Raw genomic sequence first — 20,143 nt, 5'->3', positions numbered from 1 at the left:
GTTCAGTTCATCAGGGCTCCAATTTTCAGTGATTCTTAATGGCTTTCCTGGTGAAAATTTGAACAGACTAGTGGTGTCATATATTTTAGAACCAAACTGAAGTATTTTGATTTACATAATAGATGTGGTTTATTGCAGTTGTATTTATCCTGTTGTGCCACAGTGCTTCATGGGAGCAGTAGTTTCCCCCATTCAAGTGTTTGCCAAACTAGTCTGGATCTTTTCTAAATGACATTTTCCATTATATAATCTGATCTGACAGAGCAGATTAATTCATGAAAATCTTAGAACTGCTAGTGTTTCAAGTGTGTGCTGAAGAGAAAGACCATCAGAGAATGACAGTGTTTAATTATTTGCTGTTTGTAAGTTGGAGTCTCAGTTTTCTTAGCACAAACCCAGGTGTAGGTGACACTGTGCATGCTACTTTCAAAGGCTCCAATTTATTCTTTTTTTTTTAATCTTCCATATGCAGCCTATCTCTACAGCATTTTTCAGAATACCTCCCTACACAAATAATTTCCTGCAGCCTACTCAGTCCATGGTAGACTTGCTTATGAAGAAAGAGAAAAGAGAGGAAAAAAGTAGTCAGGCTGACCAATGGAAAATAAACCCACAACTTATTATTTAATATATATGCTTGACTCCAAAGCTGAGAATTGGATGTATGCACTCAAATTACCTCATGATGGTACAAACACTGCAGTCCCTCTTTCCAAAGCAGTTAAAGAGAGGCTATTATGAGACATTCCAGTAAAGAAACATTTTCCAATGTCCTTCGTTAAATTCTATGTCCAAAGATATCAACTGGATGAACAGTTAGGAGCTGAAAGAGCCACAAGAAGTTGATTTTGTATTTAACTTGAACTGATGTCCGTGCCTTAAGACTGTTGATATTTACATTTAAGTGTGATCTGACATATGAAGTTGTTTGTGAAGTTTGAGAAAATAAGTATATTATTTATCATTTTCTAGAATCCAGAACATCATCTGCTATTCTTTGTACAGTGTTGTGCAGTGCACCTGAGAGGGAGACTGGGAGAAGGTACTGGTTGTGATGATTTATGAGCAGAGTTTTTTGACATGGACAAGCACCCACAAGAGACCAAAGAAAACCCACTATATTCTGTTCAGAAAGAAGAGGAAAACAGGATTTATAAAAAAACCTCGACAGCAAGACTTTTGAATGCTTTTATCTGCTGAAACAACATTCTTCAGGTTAAAAAAAAAAAAAAAAAAAGGAAAAGTCAATCATATCTACAGTTTTCACAAGCAAAAGAAAATAAAGTGGCTATTGTGAGTTATTCAAGTAGTTCCTCAGCAACAGCTGAGTGTTCTGACCAAGAGAGCCACTGAAGTCCCTCTTTGAACCTGTTGCTGCTTTAGCTCTGGATTCTGTTTGGGATGGAGAAATATGTAGTGAGAGCTGTAATTGCTTGAAACTGTCCTTCCTAACTAGTAAAGAAATAATTCTAGCTTTGTAGTTTCTTGAGGCCCAGAGCCACCTACAGAATGCCAGGAGCTTGTAGGTCTTAATTGCATTTTTTATCAGTATTCTTTACCAGAGAGACATACATTGAAACTTTTCCTTTTTCTCTTTTTTTTTTTTTTTGCAATATAAACTCTCTGAAATGTGAAGGCCTTAAACAGGAAACCTCTCTGCTTTTCTAGGAGTTTTCCAAAATGTGACTCAGAGCAGGACTTCACAAAGCTAAAGACACGAGGCCTTTATGGAGATCAGAGACTGCTGAGGGGCAGTGGCAGCCCCGGGTGTGTGACTTGGGGAATCTTTCCAGGCACAGGAAGAGACCATATGGTCCCTTATGGGAGCCCTTATGGACTCCTTTGTGCAATGGGAACTTTGAGCTGTCAGCTAAGGCCGTTTTTTTTACCATGTAATATCACTAAAATGCAAAAAACCACAACAGCATAATCAAAGGCAGTGTGGTTTAAAGAGAATCCAGAAACAAAACACTGAACAATATTGAGCTGTGCATGATATGAACAGATTTAAAGCTCCCAAGATGCAAGTCTGTAAGAGCTAACAAACATGGGAAGTTTGACATTTAGAGCCCCCTCTTTCTCTTTTTTTTTTTCTTTCAATTGGAGATATTTTGTTATCTAGGAAATTTTCTTGTGACTTATATCTAAAAACAGTTAAGTTTTTAAAAAACAAATTATCTTTTGATCTGACAAAGAGGCCAAAGTAAAAAAGTGTTTATAAATGCATTTTCTAAAAAAAAAAAAAAAAAGTAGAAAATATGAGCTTCTAGAGTAAAAGTTAAATCAAGCCTCTAAAATAATTGCAGTGGCTTTCCTTTTCTTTAGCAATACTTGCTTTATGCTTGCGATAGTTTTCTCCCACTCCAGCCTCTACTTCTGAAGAGGAAGGAGCGAAAAATACTTGCTGAACAGCTAATTTATCAGCCTGACATTACTATTTATCAAGAGGAGATACCTGCTGTTGGGAAAATCAAGATTATTGGTTGAGGGGTTTTGTTACCTCTTGTGGAATGAGGGCAAGTTTGACAATCTATGTACCTGAGAGATGTTCTGGGCATTTTGAACCCCAAGTCTCATACATCACTTCTTTTTCTGCAGTCTGCTCTGGTGGTTGCTTTCTTCATTGACTCTCTCTCTCTCTCTCTCTCTCTCTCTTTCTGACAGCCCTGCTGTGAAAGAGCCCATTCAAAGTGGAAAGGATTTGGGTTTCTTTTCCTTCACAAGCTATGCATCAGCCCACTAAAAATTGTTAATATTCATAGTGATGCCATGATGATTTTTTGCCTTTTCTTTTATACCCCTTTTATACCTTTTTACAACTTCTGTATTCTTGGTGGTTTTTGGCCTACACTCTTGGACTTGTTTGTCAAGCTAGGAAACTAAACATTTTAGAAGCTTCGTAATTAGGGGTCAAAATGACCTAGACCCCAAGGTCCTCTCCAGAACACATTTTGTAAACTAAGATAGAACCATCCAGGGGAAGGTTCCTTGGGGAGGGGGGCTCACTTGAGCCTCTCATTGGGGAATCTTTGATAGATATGTTAATTAGTAAGACCTATAATGTTATACCTGATCTTTTGCACTGTGCATTGAGGTGCATTTGACCTGGAGGTGCGTGCCTAAGGATGCTTAAAATAAATACAGAGGTAAAATCCCTTTTTCCCTTCTAACCATGTTTGACTCCTGATTTTAAGACCAGGAAAAGGCATCAATAGGTTAATCTTAGACTTTACCATGTATGTTTCAGTTCAGCACCTTATAAAGTATTGCAGACTCCAATATTTTAGGGGTGATTGCAGGAACCTGTTAGCAGGAACACAAATACACCTCCTTTAGGTGTCCTGCTGCTGAACTGTGATTCGGCAGATGTAAGCCCTGGAAGGCAAAGGGCTTTTCGTATGGTAATGGTTAACCCTGAGCAGGTGAATGAGTTTAGCTCTATGGTGAATGAGGACTATCTGCTTAGTAAAAAGAACAAAGAAAAATCTAATGAGCAAGAATTAGGCTTTTGGTTTTTTCTTTCCAATTAAGAAAAAATAATCAGAAATTGAAGGAAGGGATTATCCCCTAAATAGTGATATTTACAAATTCAGTAAAAGTTCAAAAAGTACTATCTCTCTCTGGTCTTGTTGACAACCTTCTCCTGATGTTTTTTTATTGTGGAGGAATAGTACTCTGTACTCTAAGTCTACACAGTTGTGGCCTGAAGGACATATTCAAATTGTGCTTTAGATTCCAATGCAATCAAAATTCCACTCTGCAGCACAGCAAAATATGGCCAGGCCTGTTAATGAGGAACTATAGCTGCGTAATCACATTCAGCACTTTGTATGATGCTTGCATGATAACACTTAGTGGAATGATTATACCCAACCCTCTCAAACTTACATCTTACAAACTTACATTCAGTGATATGTAAATATCACTGAATTCACAATAGAGGGAATTTACACATTGTGTCTCCACAATTGTATGGATGCAAGACCTGATGGCTTGCCAAGAACCTGAAAAAATTACTACTCAGCGATGAGATTAGAATTTTGCAGTTCCCAGGTTGCGGTTATATTTCAGAAAATAATGATTTGTTTGGGGTTTTTTTGTTTTGTTGGGGTTTTTTTTTGTTTGTTTCTTTGGTTTTTTGTTTGTTTTTTTTTTGTTCTCACTCACTATATGAAACATGCAGCAAGACATTCACAATATCGTAAGGGAGTAAGAGATCTTGGTATCTTGGCAAGAATATGTATGCAAACTGGAGGGCAGATAGCAGTAGGTAGTGCTTTGTGTATGCAAGGAAGGAATCCAGAGGAATCTCTCCAGTTCATCCTGCTCTTAGAGAATCCTTACGGATCAAGGGTAGATGATCATATGATCAAGTCACATGGCTGAAAACCATATGGTACTTCATTTTTCTTTGGTTTTTAGGGGTTTTTTTCTTAATCACATTTGCATAAAGGATTTCAAGAACTGTTCAATTGTTTTAGGACACAAGACTTCTCTGAAAATGGGAGCAGCTTCTACTCACCTCCCCGCTGGCCTTGTCAGATAACATTGGCAAAACAAGTGGGTCATTGACTTGTTTCTGTCAATGCTGATCTGTCACACCTAGGAAGTTACTAGCTTTCACAGCCCTCCACTTGGAAGACTGATATTTTGACAATATTTTTTCTCAAATGTGAATGGAAAGATTAGTATTTAATTCCTGTGTGCAAGATTTTGATTGCATCTGCCTTGACCTTTTATAATTTCATTTTGAGACATTAACATTACAAATAAATGGCATAATTGTAAGCGTGTAGGTATTGCCTAGGTATTTCCTGTGCGTAAGTAGTATAAATGGCTTATACTGCACAGTAAAAGAAAGTCCCACCTTTCAGTGCATTAAACATTTTCAGTCTTTTGGCCCTCAGTATTACTAAATGTTGAGCATGGCTCTCAAATACTTCCATAATATGTCTTTGAGAGATCTTCTAAAAAAAAGGTTGCAGAGCATGTCTGATTATTAAAATTGCTGCCAAAAAAAAAAATGGTTGCCCTTCACTGAAGAATCTGTCAAATCAAAGGTTAGGAAGGTGCTCTGGTGCTGTACAGTAACTTGTACGAGTCATGGTGAAAGTGGAATTTCGACTGACCATACAAGATGGCATTTCACCAACCACAAAACATTCACGATTTTCTAATTACAGCTAGTGCGTTCTTAGCAGGCTTATGTTTTTAATTAGAACTTATACACTAGGAATTTACTTTGCTGCTTTTTTTTTTTAAATAATGTTTTGAAGTTAGACAGTGCCCTCTGCTGGGCCAAGGCTCCCATAGCAGTAGTGTGCAAAGCGCCCCAAATGTTGACAATTCGTGAAAATGGACACAAAATCTGAGTTCTTCTGCTCAAGGGATTTGTTGGTTTCAAGGAAGCACACCTTGTTGTGGTCCCGTCTTGCATTCTGCTCTACTTGGAAGCTTACTGTGTAACAAAAACTGTCTCAGTTTGGATGGCAAACAGCTTTTGACTAATTAATTTTGAACCCAGTTGGCTTGAGCTGACATGTGACTTTATCACAATGAGCAGCAGGAACATGTAGTGCTATATATTCCAATTTTTACAAAATTAATCTCAATACTGTAAGAACATATTCTTCTTCAGAAATAAGGAGATGGAGAAAAATGCAGTTGAATTTACTCCTTACGTGTTCTCTTACATGTCTTTATTGCATTATTTCAGAGTTAATTATACTGACAAATCAAGTGTTATTTTTCTCTTCATCCTTTCGTTAGGGAGTTTTGATTTTCTTTCTTTTTTTTTTCTTTTTTTTTTTTTTTTTAGGGGATGCCAATAAAAATAGCAAGACTATAAGTTTAATTTAGTAATTCTATTCTGATGCCTTTGGACTTTTCCAGGATCCATCCAAAAAATACAAAACAAAACAAAAAACCACAACAAACAAACCCAAACCCAAACCAAGCAGTTTGCCCAGGAATTAACTTGAATTTACATGTTGCAGCAAAGGGGCAGAAATAGATTAATTTCCCCAGTAATTTAATTGCAAACATTTAGTAAATTTAAAACATGAAATTAAAATCCTTTAAAAATAGACTGTAAACTGTAGTAATCCAGCATTTACAGAAAAATTTAAACTGATGGCATAGAAATCATTATATATCCATTAATGAAAATTCTATGACTTTCAGATCTCTTCTCTAGTTTTTTTTCAGTACAGAAAACACATGGAGAGAAACAGTTGCCTAAGGTTAACCATGAGGGATTTCTATTTATTGATTGAGAGGTTGTTTATACTTAGCTTAAGGATGAAAAAAAAGCAGCTCTAGTATTTATTATATGTTGCATGTTTTCTACAAATCTTTGGCTTTTAAAAGAAGATTGTTCATGCAGAGCAGCTGCATCTGTCTGCTCACTTCAGAGGTGCACTTCTAGGGAAAAATGTGGCCCCTCCTACAGCACACACTCACTCGCTGTCATGACAGCAGCTCCGGAGTAGAGATCAACGTGTGCTCCCAAAATACTCTGTCCATTCATAACATTGCCCTTCAGTCAGCCTTTATTTACATGTGCCTGCAGCTGGGAGCCTCTTCACTTCACCAAGGGAGCACTGTGCCCTCTGCAAGGAGCTGTGAGCTCTGGAGTAACAGGCCCCCTTATTAATGTCCACAGTTGGTCATTAACTGATCACTGAATCTTCCTTGATGGCCAGCTAATGAACTTCCCACTGGCTTATTGTGAGGTTTGGTCAAGACAGACAGTGCAGGTAATTTATAGCTGAAGCCCCAGCATGCTAATGGCCTTCACTGAGTAACTGCAATCAACACAGTACTACTAAGTGGTGTTACATTCTTCCTAATTTATTTCTCAGTTGCAACTATTTCATGTTGAATGGAAACTTCAGATTCTATGCTTAGAGATATGTTTTCATGCTTTATTGAGGAGGAAAACTTCTTTAAGAATGTAATAAGGAAAACAGCCTTAAGATTACAAACTCTTTTTTTTTGTTGTTGTTACAATTTTTGCCCTTAACAGAAGGTGTTTATTTTTAAAGAAAAGTTTTATGCTCATAATATTAATCTGTAAAAGGCTCAGAAGCCCACTCAGAGCAAAAATCATCTCTCATGGGGTACCTATTAGCTGCAGGAGCCTGGAGAGCTTTGAAGGTTCAGCACCTGTGGTGTCTAATCTCAGTGAATCATGGATAAATTGGCCAGAAGTTACAGTCTCTCTAGCTGTGATCTTGCCAGCTCTTAAAAGCTATAAAGTTTTGACGGGGCCTTGGCTTGGTAGGAAAGCTCTGGAAAAAGGCCAAAAATTGGCAGTGATGCATTAGGTAGAACTCTTCCCTCTAAGTCTGGTAGATAATGCCACAGGTCCAATTATCACAGGAGCCTGTTTTGACTTTAGATGAGAAGGTACCTTCTCCCATTTCAAGAGTGAACAGATTCCACTGTGGCCAAGACATTCATAATCCTTTAAGGTTTTATATTTTCACAAGTTCAAGTATCAGAATTATGATGCAAAACCAAAAAAAAAGCAAACCCCAAAACAAAAACCAACCAAACCCTCCCCCCTCCACTTGGTATATATCTGCAATGCAACTGCTCTAAGAAATGAGGTTTGCATGTCCTGGGCAAGGAACCAAGAAATTTATCACATTCCATTACAGGTTTTCATGAACTTGACCCACATTAAGTGGTGTCCTGATGCTCATCTCAATCCCTGAAAATGGCTTCAAGATTGCAAAAATCTTTCCCCCAGTGATTCTAAATGGCACTTTTTGAGCTGTGAAGAGATTGAGAAATTGAGTTTCTGGGGAGCTGTCCTGACTATCACTCCCTGGGGTGTGAAAACAGGAGCTATGCTTGTGTTTAGAAAGAGACTTTTTGCCCTCTCATTGAAGATACTCATCTTACGTTTGGCAACTTTGCTGTAGAATATGTGAGATTATTAAAATTTCTCATTATTCAGAGATTCCATTTCATACTTTTTGATTATGAATGAGGCCCTTCTCTCCATCCTACTTTCAAGTACTGGGATACTCCTGTCTCCTTAGCAGGCATTGCTTGCAAAAATCTGGCAGCAACCAAACCTTCCTGAAATGACTAAAAGAAAATGAGATCCTAAAGCTCCAAAAAAGATTGTGAAAGTAGCAGAGAAGGTATTTGGCTTGATTCTGCACATTTTGAACACAAACATTTGATCCCACACCTTTCATGGCATGGATTTGAGGCTTCAAGCCAGACAGGGGAGTCAGATACCTTTACAGAAAACTATAAATCATTTTAGATAAATAAGGCATTTATTTAATAATTACTCATCTTCTTGTTACACAGAATTCTGCATTTGTTTCCATGCTAAAAATAAATAAGATGTTGAAATATTATGTGTTTGAGATGGACCAGGTCCTGCCCCAAAACAGTGTATTTCTGAGGAAATTCATTGAACCCAGATGGATTTATGACATCTTGGTAGAGATGAAGTAGTGCTAACAATGTTTCTTTCTTATTTTTTGTCCAGGAGCTTTGGTCAGTCCGCTTTTAAGTCCAAAAATCAAAAGACTGAAAGTGTAAATAAAATATGAATTTGGTCTCAGCAGTAAAATAAACTCCATGAAAATACTCTCTTCAGGAGGGAAAAGACCTTAAATCCTAACCTTCCTTAAGTCACTGTGTAATTATCCACTATAGGAATGCACAAGGCAGTTTAGAAGAGTTGGTGCATGTTGAAACAAATCTCTTTAAAGCAGTGAGTGGGAGATCTTTAGCTCTGTGCCTGCCCTCTTGCTTTATCCAGTCTTACCAACACACAAAATGTGTGCAAGGTGCCATTTTGATCCCTGTACGTGCTCAAGATGAAAGCCCAAAGCCAAGAGGTACGAACACAATGTAAGATTCAGTAATGAAAATAATCAAAGGAATATTAGGTTTTTAAATCCTCATTATAATGATTAAATAAGTAATGCAGTACATACATATGAAATTTCTGCTCCTTGCTGCATGTTCTGCTAATGGTTCTTCCCATTCTTACAGCTTACAATGTTCAGAATTAGTTCTCGTGCTTTTTTTTTAAGTGTCAATGTTTAAAACTTCCCTGCTAAAGTAGTTTAGCAAAGAGCACACGTCTTTCTGCCAGATATTCCTTGGGAATGGAACTCTACAGGAATACCAGTCTCTTTGCAGAAACCATTGCAAGGCCAAACTAACACAGGTGTAATTGCACGTCTATTTTACCTAACTTTTCTCTTTTTCAGAGAAAATATGGAAATGTTTTTGTAGAATTATCTCCTTTTGAAATAGTCTCTGATTTCCTGACCAAACAGAAAATTATTGAAAAAAAAATAAACCTGTTTTTACCTATAATTTAATTTCATTTTTATTGTATTTATTATCAGAAAATGTATTGAACCTAGTATTAAGACAAGCAGATACTCTTGGAAACTTTCAAGAGCAGCTGGAAATCAAGGAGCTCTATGAATATTTTGGTTTTTTAAAAGCAACTGATTTTAAATTTGAAATAAACATATTTTCTTACATTCTTTGCAACAGGTGGTTCTGCTAATCTAACCTGCCGAGCTTTTTTTGGATATAGTGGAGATGTCAGTCCTTTAATCTACTGGATGAAAGGGGAGAAGTTTATTGAAGATTTGGATGACAGTCGAGTCTGGGAAAGTGACATTAGGTAAAAGAAAAAGCGCTTTTTTTCTCCTTTTTTTTTTTTATATTTAATGTAAGAATTTTTATCACAGACTAACTAAGGAGCACTTTGGGTCTGATCTCTGTTTTTGCAACATCCATCCTTTACCTTTTTGACTCCACCAGTAGAGAACAGAAAAATGCCCTTCTCGGCCAAATCTGATGTTAGAGACTTGCAAAAGCAGAATAGCTACCCAGAAAAAGCAGTAGTGTTGACCAGCTGGAATTTATGTAGTGACCTTTTCAAAATTTGGTGATCTACAAAAACAACCATTAATAGACTTAGTAAGACAAAATAAAGAAAAAATAAATATCTTGAGAAAAACAGCTCAAAAAAGTATTTTCAAACATGAAGCCTTAAATAAATGCTGAAGTCTGACTTCCCTTTTAGAATGTTTTGATTTCTTCATGAAAAAAATCTGAGTTTCCTAGGATGTTATCTGGCCTGTGAGAGCCAAGCATCCTGTTATGTGGGCTGCTTCTATCTGCTGAAATACTTGTTTTGGAGAGGATCTGGCAATTCACGCCGTGTGCTTCTGCTCCTAAAAGTGCTGCCTCATTTGGAAATTAAGGACAAAAGTGGTTTCTTATTGAGAATTACATGCTTGAGATAGCATACTAAATCCTATCCAATATGAAGTATCTGCTTGGATCTGAAGAGATTCCTTTTTCATTTATAACTCTGTATGTGTGTATATCACTGTTTCTACGTATATAGAAATTCAGACCCAGAAATTCAATCTCAGAAATTCAGGCAAATCTAAGTGTGCATGCCATGGTTTACCCTCAGCCAGCAACTAAGTTCCACACAGCCATTCACTCACTCTCAGGTGGGGAGAAGTACCAGAATAAAAGTGAAACTTGTGGGTTGAGATAAGAACAGTTTAATAATTGAGACAAAATAAGAGATTTTAATACGAATTATAATAATAAACATATTATTAATAATAATTGTAACAAAAATGAGAGATAGAGGAATAAAACCCAAGAAAAAGAAGTTATGCGCAATACAATTACAAATAGCAAAATCAAGAAGACCACAGAGATTTTCAAGGTCACCATCCCCAGATATAGGCAAAAAGGAAGTGTATTGCTCCCCAGTATACTTTATTCTATAAAAGTCAAGACCAATACACTAAATGGCACATGACAATAAGATCAGCTACATTTTGTGTTAAAACCTTTCCTAAGTCCTTCAGCAAGTGGCTTGGCTATCTGATGGCCCTGGTGCAACTTTCTTGTTTTGTGGAGGGAGGAGCAGAAAAGATCATTTCCACTTCTTTTGTCAGGTGTGTCAAGAGGGAACATCCTGGAAAAATTTATCATTTGCTTTCCTGAGTTCCTGAAACACTGATGGTCTTGCTTAGAGGGAAAGAAAGTAATGGGAAGACAGGTGGCACCTTTTATTTATAATCTGTATGAACAAGCGGCACCTGGTGTACCAGTTCTTCCTACTGTTTGATAAAACATGATCAAATTTTATAAGGCATTCTAGAAATTATCTCTCAGACCATGGCATGAATATATTATTTCTGAGTAGAGTCTTGTAGACCCTCAGAAAAAGCACAAATATTGTGTTTGGCCCAGACTTGTGGTGTGACTCTAAACCCCCAGAATAACTGTTTTCAATATTCTCTCTTCTACCATTCCAAGACTTCATGGATCATGGTCTCCATCAAAGTGTGCAATGATACATTATCCATGTGCATATCATTCTGCTTAAAGAAGACAATAAACTGCAGCTCTCATTAACATTTACAGAGCCAAACCTCCTCATTAGAAGTGAGGAAGAAAAGGGCATGATATAATTAAATTAAGATTGCATCAAACCATAGCCAAATTTGAAGCCAGAGAGTTGTGAGTTGTAAGTAGCATTATTATGTCATGATTATCTAAAGCTTCACTGTGGTACAAGCAGAACAGCAGTGATGGTTGTTTTTTTCCTCAGGGTTCTCAAGGAACATCTCGGGGAACAGGAGGTTTCCATCTCATTGATTCTTGACTCAGTTGAAGAGGCAGACCTGGGGAATTATTCCTGCTACGTGGAGAATGGCAATGGACGCCGGCATGCCAGTATTCTTCTACATAAAAGGGGTAAATATACAGCTTTTCTCCATGAAAGGGTGAAATGTAGGGGTGGTCAGTTTGTAGAGATTCCCTCAGACGCAAGCATGAATTTTGGCTTCCAAATTACTAGTCAATGATTATTTTTCCCCGGGAATTTGTATGACTTGCAAAATAAAAGAGAAAGGATGTCGCTAATTATGGCTGCCACTGGAAAAAATACAGTAACGCCTTTTAATTATATCTCTATAAAAGATGCATTTAATAATTCATTAACTTTAAAATTAGTAAAGGCTCAGTAGAGAAAAAAATAGTAGGAAACCACAGGTGATACAACTGTAATAATTTTCTGTAAGAAATAAAATCAAATTTTAGGAAAACAAAAAAAGCCCCATTCCACTTCTATCAGAAATGCCACCTAAACCCCATGCCAGGGGAGTTCCTGCATAGCCTGACTGTGGATATTTTCCTTCTAACACTTTTGTTTAACATCAACATTTCTGAAGTGAAACACCATGTCAGAAACTTCTAAGAACCTTCCTGTTTCCCCTCACCACTCACATCCCATGATTCCAGCCTGCCTAATGGCCACAGCCATCTCCCGCAGAGATGATTACAGGGAGATGGAGAATCGCCTGCAAATCAAAGCTCCCAGACCCTCTTTGTCCACTTTACCTCCCAGGGGGTGCTCCACATGCCTGGGATTGACACTCCCCACCCTCATGCAGCTTCCCGTTGTCTTGAGGGCAAAGAATAAGCAGGAGCAGAGTCTGCACTTTGCTGTCATTACTGTGTTTTTTAGACTGTTTGTAAAGGTGAGCAAGCCAGGATCTTACTGGGGTGCTGAAGTACTTGTGGCGTCGCAATTTATATCAAAGCAGTGATATCTTCCCTAAATTTAGTTTTGTAGCATGCAAAGTCTGTCTAAGCTTAGAAGGAAAACATAAATCAAGATATTGTGACAAATTCATTTAAACATATTGTTGGGTACCTCCAATTACTTTAATAGAACTTAATTTGTAGCCATTTTTTTTGAGCTCTTGTCATTGCTCCTTAAAAGATGCAGATGTGAATTACCAGATGTTCTGCTTAGCCTAGCATTTGTCCTATTTTCTTGAATTTACTGAGATGAGAAATTAACTTATTAAGTAATTGAACCTCAACAATATATCAGCTAGTAGTTATATACTCTGGTTCAGAGACATTTGAACTCAGAGCAAGAGCTTAACCCAAAAAAATCCACTGAAATCCAACAGTTTGTTCTTAATAATCAAATTGCTTGATGGAACACTGAAAATAAAGGCATTTTAAAATTTAAATTACTTTAAAACAAATACTTAACTAACTGCCATCTATTAAGTCACATGCTGATGATGAGTCCTTATTTTATCTTCCACACAAGCAGTACCTCCAAGAATGAAAACACATAAGTCTTCTCTGTTCTGCGACCACCAGATTTCTAACTAATCTTTGTGCATGCATGAATTTTGCAAGAATCTACTTTCCTTGCTTCCTTTCTTAAAGAACTCAGTAAGTGAAACATACCACAGTATGTGGCCTCATGATGACATGCTTAAGAGGGAGTAATCTCAATATTTAATTGCCCTTATAAATAGTAAAAGGACAAAAATAGCAGAAAAGCTCCCAAAAATATTTTTTTTCCTCTTTAAGTAAGGCTGAATCTGAAATAGATCTAGAAACAAAATCTGTTGTGCCCTTGAAAGACAAAAGGTACCAGATACAAGCCTTCTACACATTTTGCATGTTGACAACTGTTTCAGTGAAATGATAAATTAAGCATGACAGATAAAAATTTGAGCTAGTTTCTCAGGTCTCCTAGGAAGAGGAGTTTTGCACTGCTTGTTTAGTCTCTTGTATATCACCATGACAACCTTTCGGTTTAGGTTTCCTTGTTTAGATCCACATTTAGTCTCTGCTAGAAATGAGTTAGCTGTTTATTAATTTCTGATTATTTGGCTGACTTAGAACAATTGAGACCTAAAAATTAGGTAAATTTGCTTCCTGAACACCAAGACATTTTCAGATGTATTAGTTTTGGCTGGTTTTCTAGTTAGTGATCTTTTTTTCCAGCAGTATAAGAGTACAAAAATGCTGAATCTGGAATGTTCACTGCATACATGAAAAAGAAATTACAATCCTTCTTAAACTTCCTATGTGGAACATTATCACCAGGATCAGAAGGGACAGCAAAGCAGAAAGCTCTGCTGCTGAACAAAGAGAGTTCCTGGAAAAAGAGGTATTTAGGGCTAAACGCTGCAGTGGGGATTCAGGTACAAAGTTTAAGCCTTTCAAACACCCTTGCAACTGCTGCTTCGCCCAGCTCAGTAGAGTCTCTGTTCATTTAAAAGTCTAGGGGGAGATTTCAGACATACCTATAATTACACGGGCCCTGAAAGGGCAAGAAGTCAACAGTCTAAATCATCAGAAAAAGCCTGGATGCATCTTCCTTAATATTTCCACTGGTCAACCCAACAAGGACACACACTCACCTCACAGAAACCCCAAGCAGGGTCCATCTGAGGGTGGTCCCTGCCCAAACCAGAGTCTGGCACATTCAGCCAGGGATAAGGGGGCTTCTGCTCTTCCCCTGATGTAACACTGGAATGGAAAAACAGAGCCTCTCCTTTCCTGAAATGAACTTCCAGGAGGGGAGCAGAACACAGTGCCCCTGGACTCCAACAACACTTGTGCAGGAAAAATGAACCCAGTTTCAGCGACCAGCACTGGGAAAAGCTGAGGCTCCTGGTACCTCCCTCTAGTGCAAACACCAGTGCTCAGTATCTCAGGGAGCCCAGCCCTTATTTTCTCCTGAGCTTCTTTATTTTTTGACACCAGTGGAGAAAACCTATTATCTATGTTTTTCTGCTTCCAGCTAACCATTTCTGGAATCCTAAGTTTCCACAGATGCTGTGCATAGGGAGCATTTAACTCCAAGCTAAAGGCAGTAGAATATCTTAAGCACGACATTGCCAATGCTGTTTCCTTTTGTCATTCATTCCAACAAAATTTATCCAAAAGGATTGGAAAAAGAGAGCAATCAGAACCCAGAAGATTTAACTTCCATCCCTTTCCTCCACCTTCTGACCATATCCCTGTCACCTTTACAATAATCGAGTTATTTTCTCTTTTGTGTAGGAAAAAAAAACCTACTTGTTATAATCTAAGGTTGATTTTGTTACTTACTGGTGATAGGTGCCATCAATCATCTATAGCAGTTACAGGTTAATCTTCAGCCAGGTAGAAGAACCTTCTAGAAATTAATTCTGAGAGTGGTACTGATAGCAGCTAAGCAGAAATTTATTAATGACAGACCAGAGATTGCAGATTATGTAAGAGCTGGATCACAGACTATAATTCTATTTTTTTCATAAGTTTTTCAATTAAAGAAGACAAGATTATAGTCTATCAATGTAGGAAAAAAAAATGCAATGCATAGGGAAAAAGTATGCTCTTCTGCAATGTTATGTATTGACAAGTATGACTTTCATGCAGGATCAAAGTCTTCATAATCTCATTTAATAATAGATTGTGTTGTAAATACAGGTTATTATCTAATTATGTGATTATTTTTTTGAAAGGCTTCTCTGCATGTCTGCAAGTAGAACTCCACAGCAAAAATAATATCAAATTCTATCCTGGCATTATTCTTTAAGTGGTATTGATATTATTTTAAAATCTTAATAATATACTGGTATTTTTCCTGGGACAGACACCAGAACTAAGGTAATATGCTTTCATGCATTTTTTCAAACTATTTACTTCCCTTTTTTCCATTGTCATCTACACAGTATTATCCTCTAATTTCCTACTCTGGGGCTCTTTTATGGTTTTGGTTTGTTTTCCTCTGTCATCGGTGTTCTCAGTGAGCATATATGAATCTTGTTGACTATAACTTAATGAGGGATAGTCAAAACAAGTTTGGAGTTTTTCTTCTGTCAGGAAAAAAAAAATTCACTGAAGTAAATTGGTTAGAGAAAGAGTCTGTTTGAAATGCCCATGAAAATATATGTTTGAAAAATATTCAAGATATTATTTACTACATGGAATGCATCTTGAAGAAAATTACCTTATTTTAAACTCATCATTTCTTAATGCATAAACATCATATTAATATTTCCTGTACAAACTAATAGCAAATTCTGAATAGAATTATCTTCATATGCTTATTAAACTAAATTATCTTCATATGGTTATTGATGATCATAGAATTGCAGACAAGCACCTTAAATTGCAATGCCATTGACATAATAGTGTGAATCTGGTTTGTTACTTACAGACTTGAATGTGTTATATGCATTTTCAGTCAGTTGGACACAATTTCACACAGTGAAACACAATTTCACACACTGGTAGTGATAAGTGACAATTAAGACTTAAAAGAGAAAAGAAACTAGTTCTTTTCTAACCTCTGCAAAGAAACTCCAGGTGTTATATCTCCCTTTACCAAAAAACCTTCACAATGCTTCTGAAATTTCTGAAAGGAAACTCATCTTGTGAAATATGAGAGCAGTGAGTTATATTTCAGCTTCTGGTAATTGGACCTAAGTACTTGTTCATTGCAGTGAACCTCTGAGTCTCAGTGGAAGCAAAACTGTTGAAGAACTCCGACCCACTTGGTCAGTTCAGATATTACACGAGTCTATCTTCCACTCTATAAAGCATTCAGTTTTTATTCAGTGCTGCAGGGAAAGCTTTTCTAAGATCCTCATCAGGTTGTAGAATTGGAATTGAAATTGGATTGGATTTGATGGATTTTTTTTTTTTTTTTTCACCTATGGCCATTGAAAAAGTCTTCAAGTTGTCACTGTGCTCGGCAGTGCAAAGGTTCATTGTCCCAAGAGGTTCATGACACAGGGCCAAAAGTCAAATATCAGCTCCCTTCTTGTCCCAAACCCAACTAACAGTGACTGTCCTTTAACACTTAACCTCATCTAAAATCAGTCAAGGAATAGAATTCTAAAGACCTCTGCCTGAATGAAACTCTTCATAAGACCATTATTTTAATCAGTAAGGTTTTTCTCGTCCTTTAGAAAATTGGACTAAGATAACTCCAGTGAATTTTTTTTTAAGATTACTCAACATGTTCCTAAATCTAGCTTTCCTCTGACAAATCTTAGTTCTGACAATGTGTCAAACTAGTTGGTTTCTTTAATGGATTGCTTTTTAAAACAACTTTTGCATCACTTTATCACAGTTCTTCTTTTTATGTAATGTCTAAGTGCAAGTCTAACCCGCATTGGCAAGGACAAAAATATTTTAAAATAAAATGCCACAAATTTTTCCTATAATCATTGCATAGCTAAATTATTCATTAATGCTATCCTCAGAAAAAAAAAATGTAAACAGTATGTTTTATGATCTTACATCCTTGGAACTCGGTACTCAATTTTTTTTCCCCACATTTTTAGCACCTCCCATTGCCTCTTACATTCATTTCTTTCAGAAGATCTAAATGGAGTAATAGTGTGGGCTTGTCTGATTTCTGTAGTACAATTAACAAATAGAAGCTCTCCTACTCAGGAAGGTTTCAGGTCATGCCCAATTCATTAATTTGGGGAAGATAACCAAAGATTACTGCAGTTCCACACCATGACACTTTTTTCCTTCAATATTTATCATAAACTGCCTTTAAAATGCATTGTTATGTATTTAAATGTAACAAGCTTCAGTAACATTGCAGCATCTATATTTTTCCAACCTTATCCTCTTTTGAGCTAACATACTGTTGGAGATAGTCAGTGTAAATTACTTTCCTACTGGAACAGGTATCCTGTACTTCTCAGCAGAAATAAAAATGTTATTGATAAGAATATACTTCTATTATAATAATTTACTATCTCTCTTCTAATAACACTGGAAATCCAACAGCACCAAGGCTCAAATATGTTTCCTGCCATACTAATGAATAGATTAACAGGATCCCTGTCTTGCATTTGCACACGTATATGCTTATGGACATATAATCTCAAACCTGACTAGTTCTTTTTCATAAGGGAATCAGGAATATATATTATTTATTGATATAAAAAATAAACAAAGACAGCCAGGTCTCAACAGTTCTAATAAATAAAATGAAACTGCTGCACTGAAAACCATATTGAAAATCATAACTAAATTTAGCCAGCTTCAGTCAACTCTGCAGACATCCATGGGCACGCGTGGCCCACACTGGCAGGAAGCATATACTTTGTGCTAAGAAATTATTTCATAATCAAGCTAATAAGTAGCCCAAATCCGCTTCTACTGCTATCAGAAGTACTACTGTCCTACAGTATCAATCACCATATAGGATATCCATGTAGGATATTCACACATATCCATCTAGGTACTTTTAGCACAACCAGATTTTGTTTGGCAATTGAAACAAACAAAAATCCTAAAAATAAAGAAAAAGAAACCCTAAAAAGAGAATAGATTTTATACATATGTGCATTGGATATGCATATGCTGTATACAGCCATGGTTCCATATGTTATACTTTGGGAAGATAATTTGTTTTACAGCAATGCCATAACAAATACTCTACTAATCAGGTAAAAAAAAAAAAAAAAAAAGAAAAAGAAAGAAAAAAAGAAAATAAAATAGAGCACAACCCATACTTTTTCATTTTAAAACTGTGAATATGGGTTTCTTTGTTGCTAACTTAAACTCTGCCTACTCTTTATGAAATAAGACTCAGACAAGTGTTCCTGTGTTAGCCAGCTTCCGTCTTCCTCTAGAAGAAACACACCCATTCATAACCAAACCTGCATGTTGTAACACATCAGTCCCTGCTCTCCTTCAAAATTATATTCATTATCTTTATGGTTCCTTTAATAATTGAAGTCTGTGAAAGTATACCTAAACAAACTGAGAACCGCCTCTAACCAAACCCTATCTCTTTGTGAGTTAAATCATCCAAGACCGGCAGAGAATGGAAATCAGTTTAGGCCACAAAGTTGCAAAGATTTATTTATGTGCTAACCTGAAGCTCTGTGAATAGTCCTGTTGACTTCAGAGGGATTACTTATACTCCATGAAGTTGAGCAATCTGCGTAAGCGATTGCAAAATTGAGACCTTAGACTGTAACTGGATTTTGAAAAAGGCTCAGAAACTGAATACACAGCTATAAATCACATGTGCTCAAAGAGTTATAAATCATGAAAAAAAGAATGTTTGAAATATAATTATTTTTCTTAGTAGCTCAGCTGTATGAGGGCTAAATAATGAATAAAATTAATATTAAATTTTTACAGATCATTAAATGTAAAGCCCCTGAAGCATGTCATATAAGTTAAAAGATAAGAATCTTTGACAGAATACTTTTATTTACTTTCTTCTTACAACTTCAGCTATGATAAGTGAATTACCTGTATGACACAGTGAAAGGAAGTTTATCAAATATTAGAGATAGGTGAAGATTAAAGATGTATCCTACAAATGTGCCCAGGAATTAGGAAGGAAAAGGTATAAAATCACTGTATTTATTACCACCCATATTGTCCTAGATATTTGGAGAGGACACATGCCTTCTTTTAATTAGCTGTCTCTTTCACTGAGCTGCTTGGCCAAAGCCTCCTGATAAGGAAAAAAATTGTAGCCATTGGTCAAAATGCTTGTAACAAATCTTATTTTAAATTGAAGCTATTTATTCAGAAACCAATCTACTACTGCTGCAGTAATCAATGTGTTTTCCTTGGAGTAGAACTGCTCCTGTACTAGTGGAAGACTCTTGTTAATTGCCTATAACTAAATGATTGCTGTGCTTCTGGATGTAACTCTCTGGCACTTGCTCGTTTGTTGTTTTTAACAGAATGCCTGTCCCCCTAAGGGTTAGCCAAGTAATTTTCCTCAAGTATTTTTTACATTCAGTCTCAGCTCCTTAAGGAGGGCCAGGTCTGTAATTTGAGCAACACGACACAGGGGCTAAATAGATTTTAAAAGGTTTGCACTTCTCATGTCTTGCTTCTGATGCGGAATTGTGCTGAAATTGAATCTTTTTAGTATGTAGCCACTAAAGGAAACTTGAATTTTTGCAGGAAAAACAGATCACACTTCAAAGGGAGTGTAATGCCTACTGCAGCAACTGTGCTCAAATCTCACAGTAAAAGGCAGAATAAAGCAGCAGAAAAAATTATTATTCTGAAGGTAACCATGGGCTGTAACCTTGCTGCTACTCTTTAGCTTGGCTTTAACAGTCACTACATCATTGTTCAAACTGTTGGCACACACATCACCAGCACCCTTGGCACTCAGAGCACCTTTCAGGAGTAACCTTTCTTAGGGAGGAGCCAGAGTACCTTCCTCAGTTCACATTGGGAAAACCAAGGCACAGAAATGGGAAATGGCTTCAGTCACCTAAGGGGCCAACAGTGGAGGCCTTCTGCT

General features: G+C 36.8%; 1 protein-coding gene across 1 annotated transcript in view; it reads left to right on the top strand.

The window, feature by feature from the left end:
• Window positions 1-20,143, top strand: part of IL1RAPL1 (interleukin 1 receptor accessory protein like 1) — a 606,065-nt gene that overhangs the window by 570,648 nt on the left and 15,274 nt on the right. Inside the window, exons 6-7 of the mRNA XM_069028525.1 lie at window positions 9,544-9,676; window positions 11,639-11,784. Coding sequence (XP_068884626.1) covers window positions 9,544-9,676; window positions 11,639-11,784 — 279 coding nt within the window. The remainder of the gene's footprint in view (window positions 1-9,543; window positions 9,677-11,638; window positions 11,785-20,143) is intronic.

The sequence above is a fragment of the Aphelocoma coerulescens genome, chromosome 1, assembly GCF_041296385.1.
Source record: "Aphelocoma coerulescens isolate FSJ_1873_10779 chromosome 1, UR_Acoe_1.0, whole genome shotgun sequence".
Classification (NCBI taxonomy): Eukaryota; Metazoa; Chordata; class Aves; order Passeriformes; family Corvidae; genus Aphelocoma; species Aphelocoma coerulescens.
Note: the sequence above shows the minus strand (reverse complement) of the source record. Positions and strands in the feature narration are given on the sequence as shown.